This window comes from Eurypyga helias, unplaced genomic scaffold (genome assembly GCF_000690775.1).
Source record: "Eurypyga helias isolate BGI_N326 unplaced genomic scaffold, ASM69077v1 scaffold31631, whole genome shotgun sequence".
Lineage (NCBI taxonomy): Eukaryota > Metazoa > Chordata > Aves > Eurypygiformes > Eurypygidae > Eurypyga > Eurypyga helias.
The window spans coordinates 22,441-28,503 of record NW_010232095.1 but is presented as its reverse complement, the minus strand read 5'-3'; the positions used below and the strand labels follow the sequence as shown (position 1 = coordinate 28,503).

The following is a 6,063-nucleotide window of genomic DNA, read 5'->3' as shown; positions in this document are numbered from 1 at the left end:
TTTTATTTTCAGAATTTCATAATTATTACTGTGGACAAGAACTGAGTGGCCATGAAGGTGAGTTACATAGACCCAAAACTTGACATTAGAATTTGTTTTGGCTACAGCTCATCAGGCTCAGTTTTCCCCAGATCTTCACAATGTAGAAACAGTGTTGCGAGGTCTTTATCCTCTCTGATGTCCAGAGGTTACTATTAGATTCCTGTTAACAGCGTATTTTGTAAGATTTCACTGAAGGATAATAAAAATTAATTTCCAACACATGGCACCATGCATAAGCAAATGAGTATTTTACAAAAGAGCAATGTTATGGCAAGCCAGGAAGGGCAGCTGCACCCACGGGCTGGACAACAGCCAGTGCCTGCAATGGCCTCGCACCCCCACACCACAACCCACCTCCACCCTCCCTTGCCCGCAGATGGCCCATGGTTTAATGGCCATGACTTATCCCTGATCACACAGATAACTTCTGGATGTGCACCTTGACAGCAAGTTTGATGAATACAGCCCAAAATATAGAGTAGTTTCTTTGTGGTTCTGAGATGGACTTCTGAGCATACATTTCAAGAAAAAAGTATTCCCTACTTCTGTTTGGAGAAGGTGTATGCTACTGCTTGTATTTACTCTTCCAAAATTCAAAAATTAAGAAAGATGATTTCTACCAGCTTGCTTCCCCCGATCCTAAATGCAGACATGAGCCTCCATCAACTGAACCCACAGACTTTTAACTCTGAAAACCTGTCCCACACCATGCTGTTGAGAGACAGAGCAGCCAGAGAGATTCAATGATGCACTGGTAAGTACCCACAAGTACCCAAAAGGAAGCAAGGCAGTGGTACTAAAGCAGAACACTGTTCAATGCCTCTCTCATCTCACAGACCTGAAGCCTAGCTCCCACTCCAGCTCCATAAACCAGATCTAGGTGAAGAGGCAAGATTTACAGGATCACACAGAGGTTATGAGGTATGTAACTAGACTAATGAACATTCACCAAGGTGAATGGAGTCCTGCTTTCCTGCTGCAAAACAAAACTGGAAGAGGTTACTATGCAGTGCGAACCTCCACTGTTTGATTTTGTAGCCAAGTGGTGAGATCAACCTTAATGCAATATTCATTTTTTTAGCTTTGACAGCATAGGTGAAATCACTTTACCTGTAAATACAGCTAATGGTAGTAGTTTCATTATTTAGATCAATCACTGCTCCAGTAAATAGGAGGATCAGAAAAACTGCTACATACCTTCTCCTCTACCTCTTTATATACCAAAACAGCTTAGACCTAATGCCATAGAAGTTGGCAGTGTACTTTTAACATGTGTTCCCTTTCCACTGACCTCCAAACTTCACTCTCAAGGCCTGGATTTAATGCATGGAAAAGCTTAACAAATATTCAGTAAATTAAGGATATATAGCAGAAATGTGAATTTATTAGAGGTTAATTTTTAAATAAAAATTCTTAGTCACCCACCTACACAGGGAAACACCAAAATCGATGAGCTTAAGAAGTTCTTCCGTAGTACTACGTATCATTTGATATAAAAAAACCTCCAACTTGCCATTTCTTATTATGCTCTAAAACTTAGATTTTTTTTTTTTTTCCAACTAGTTTCTAGTTGAACATATGTTAGTGGACCTAAGGCCAAATTTGTCTCGTTCCAACCCCCCTGCCATGGGCAGGGACACCTTCCACTAGACCAGGTTGCTCAAAGCCTCATCCAGCCTGACCTTGAACACTTCCAGGGATGGGGCATCCACAACATCTCTGGGCAACCTGTTCCAGTGCCTCACCACCCTCTCTGTGAAGAATTTCTTCCTGACATCTAATCTAAACCTCCCTGATTTCAATTTAAACCCATTCCCCCTTGTCCTGTCACTACAGGCCCTTGTAAAAAGTCCTCTCCCAGCTTCCTTGTAGGCCCCTTCAGGTTCTGGAAGGCTGCTATAAGGTCTCCCCGGAGTCTTCTCTTCCCCAGGCTGAACAAGCCCAACTCTCTCAGCCTTTCAACATATTTTTCCAACGCACTTCCTCATATCTGTGGTCTACCATTTTGAGGCCGAATGAGCTAAACAGTCCTTCACTGTATTCAGAGGCTAAACAAACTGACTATGTAACAGGAACAAGTTTTCAGATACTAATGTTTCAGCTTAAAGATACCACGAATTGTGTGCTCATCTGCATTGGCTAGCAAGTCATGACAAATTCTGGAGAACTAAACAAGGATTATTTTTCATACACAACCACCACTGTTCCTAACCCAGTAGCAGCAAACATCCCCCTGCCCTCCCGAGAACAAAACACTTGTCTCCTTACACTAAACACCTGAATGGCTTTAAGTTCTGCTTACGTTCCTGTGAGAATTCCACAACAAAGGCAAGTATCAGATGCATGCAATAAGCATATTCACATACCAGGAACTATTTTCAGCATTAATCTGTTAAACTAGGAACATTATTCCCTGTCCCCCACCAGTAAAAAAAGGCTTTGTGGACAAGACAGTTGTACTGAATTCAATTCCTTTTATTGCAGTGACATCCCCCTGGTACAAAGTATTAACTGCAATAATTATGTTAAAACATTAGAAAAGCATTTGTGTGTGACAGTTACAGTACAGTATCAAACCTTACATCTTCAAACCAAGTGGGCCATTACCCACTAACACTCAGATTTTTAAATTATTTTCCATTATTTTAAAATATGTAATGTCAGAAAAAGCATATAAAAAGAATGTATGTAAAAGGAAACCTAAATACAAACATAAGTGAACAAATAAATAATTAATTTTCTCCAGCTACTACTGTCTTTCTGAACCCATACAAAGAAACCTAGTCTATAGAAGGTATGAATTGCCATGTTGAAGTCTTAATTACTTGAAAAATGAAATCAGCAATTAGAACGTAACTAAATATGGTGTCAAAATCAAAGCATAAGTTGGAGTGACTGCCACCAACTGGTATCTGTTGCAAACAATGACCATTAATTGTTGAGATTTTCATGTAGCAAATAGTCTTGAAACTTGACCTCGTGCCTAGTGTTAGTGGACTTACGAGAGTGTATGTAAAAAGCATCCTATGTTATTACACAGACATTACCTTACTATCCCCATATGCATGTTTAGATATATTTTATATAATTTTATACACATATATGCATGTATACACACACTTCATTTGGTTTCTGTGTTACAGATCACAAGCAATGGTTTCCTGAATGGGCAAAAAAACTTTTTAAATACGTGTACCTGTGCACTTTTTTTTTTGTTTTAAGATAGCAGCACTAAGCCCATGCCTTACTGTCCATGTGTTCAAAAAAAATGTAATCCACAAAACCAAGAGAAACCATGGCAATGATTCCATACTCACAATGTGACATCCTTATTCTCTAAAACACGCTGTAAAACATGTAATAGATATGTTGCTAGGTTTGATCCTCACCCCCTCACCTGGAAGGAAATAGCTCTTTTACTGCAAACTGTCTTGTCTTAATAATATTTATCATAACAAGCTGGGCTCATGCTGGAATTAGTTATCTCACACTTAGCAGCAAAACATGCATGTTTGTTCTTTTTTCTTGGGTGGTTGTTTTTTTTGTTTGTTTGTTTTGTTGTTGTTTTGTTTTTTTTGTAAGGGAAGTGATTCAATAGTCTCAAATCCAATTGACAGAAACAGCAAGATTTTTTGCAGTTTACTAAGAACTTGACAACACTGTATACTGCACTGTGTAGAATATTTTTATCTTTAATCACAACAACTTGAAGCTCTACCTTGCCACAAAATGATTATGCTTTGTCCTTCAAACGGAACAGTTAAATTTCAATTTGGTCTTGTGTTTAGCATTAAAATACACCTTTTCTGTGCACTCTTAAATGAAAGTCATTCAGCCACTGTTAAACTGATCCAGTAGCACGTCTAATGCTAACAAAAGCTTGTGAAATGTTTTTAGGCAATCCTTTCTATTCAAAATATATTAGGAATTTAAAAAACAGTTCACATTACTAATGCTTATACAAAGGTTCAAGTGAAATTTCTTGTGCAGGTGTTCATAGTAGATGAAATCGTGAAGTTCTCAAAATATACAATGAAAGAGCACACAAGACTGGCAGTTTCTTTATTGAACATAGAAAATGTGTGAAGTATGGAATAGATCTAAATTACTAGATGATCAAACCTGAGTATTTTGTGACAACTGAATGAATTGACCTAAAAACATCTCCCCTAGTAATCAGTGGTCCTTTTAACCATTTGTTGAAGAATGTGAGAGAACTTTACCTTTTAAATTTCATATTGGATGGCAAGATTCCACATAGTGTTTACTGTTTCCTGTTAGATAGCATCTCATTGCTTATCTCATCCCCATTCAAGCCTTATGTTGAGTTTGTTTTCAAAATTAAGTTGAAAGTGACAACAAAACATAATAGGTCAAGAACTAGGACAGGTCTTTTCTTCTGATTTGTAGTAAGATACAAAGCCTCAGTCAGTAAGATAAATTTGGTTTCATATTAGAGCTACAGAGCTAAGATTGACCAGTATCCTTCGCCAAGGTAGCTAATGTTAGCCGTGTATCTCAGACTAGTACTGACGTAGTACACACTGTCAAATTTGGGAAAAAGATCCTCTCTGCTACTACAATTAGTTTTACTGTAACTGTTACAAAATTTAATAGCATGAAGTCTTGACAATAACATCAGGAATTTGTTTTACTCCAGCTGACCTGCCCCAATTCTCACATTTAAATCTAACAGATATAATAGTAAAAAACCCAAAAACTTTCTGACAATAGAAAACATACAGTACTAAGAACTAATAGCTCAATGGAAGACCAAAAAGCAGCATTCATTTTTATTGTAATACAGAAGAAACTAGAAACTAAATGAAGTCTGATCTAAACTCTTAGTTGAAGGCAGATTTTTACATTCTATATAAATTTACAAAATACAATGTATGGATGAGATTTGGTTAATTTCAGAAGGCACCTCAAGGCTAAAAGGCTTTTATAAATCTATAATCCTTTCATTGATCAAAAATAAAACATTTTATTGCTGCTATTCAAATAGCAAACAAAAAGCTCGTCTTGTTCTTCAATCTAACAAGGAATCCTTCCCCATTAATCAAGATTAAATTACAGAAAATACAGAATAAAATTGAAGATGTCACAACTTCAGAAATACAGTGACTTTCCTTATGTGCTTTCAAGTTAGTGAAATAGTGAAAGAAGAGTCACTTTTTGCCTTTGTGATGTTAATAAACTATAGAACATGTCAGTCACTCTCCCCTGGACACTGAGTACCATTTCATCATAGCTGTCCCATGTTCCGTTCTCTTAGGAATAGAAGGTAAGAACACTCTGATGATTCCCACGAACAAGGAGAATTGGTGGCAGATCTTTAGAAAGAGCTTCTAACCAGGCCATGTATAGTGCACTAGAAACAGCGCCTTTTCGTGCAACTGGCAAACTCCTACAATGCACAAGGAAAAAAGCATTCAACAATTAAAGAAACATGGTGGAGTACAAGTCCTGCCATATAAAAAGGAAAGTATGATTCTGCAGAGACACAGATATTATGTAAAATTTCCTAATCTCAGATTTTTGGGTGGGTTTTTTTGTTTGTTTATGGGTTTTTTCTCCTCACAATTTAGTGAATGAGTTGTGAGTTCGTTATCTTAAGCACCACAGGTCTTTACATCTACTTGCCCCTCATTTTTGGCCTCTTAACTCCATTTTGTATTCAGGTAGCTTCACGGAGAATTCTCCTCAGTTGGATTCACTTCAAAGACTCTTACAAATTTTAAAATACAGCCTTTTCTTACAATGTCAAATTGGTGCAAGTCTAATATTCCTTCTCACAATCCTTTCAAACATGCCATACTCTTTTCTTTTGAAAAAAAAAAAAAAATACTGTAAGTCTATTTGCCCTACTCAAACTTCACTTGCAGTACTATTTCATGGAGCTTTGAAGTAGGCTCCTAAAGAACAACATAGTGAAGAAACCTACAATCTGCATTCTGCTTGTTTACTTCAAAAATAACTCCATGGAAAACCATCAGCAGGATGACGACCTAACTTTAT

At 37.2% G+C, this 6,063-nt stretch overlaps 1 protein-coding gene across 1 annotated transcript in view; it reads right to left on the bottom strand.

The window, feature by feature from the left end:
* Nucleotides 1–4,818: 4,818 nt before the first annotated feature.
* LOC104516837 (solute carrier family 12 member 2) overlaps nt 4,819–6,063 on the bottom strand; it is a gene marked incomplete at its 5' end in the record, with an annotated part of 23,576 nt that continues 22,331 nt past the window's right edge. The window contains one exon of the mRNA XM_010161304.1: nt 4,819–5,452. Within this exon, the coding sequence (XP_010159606.1) occupies nt 5,317–5,452 (136 nt within the window). The remainder of the gene's footprint in view (nt 5,453–6,063) is intronic.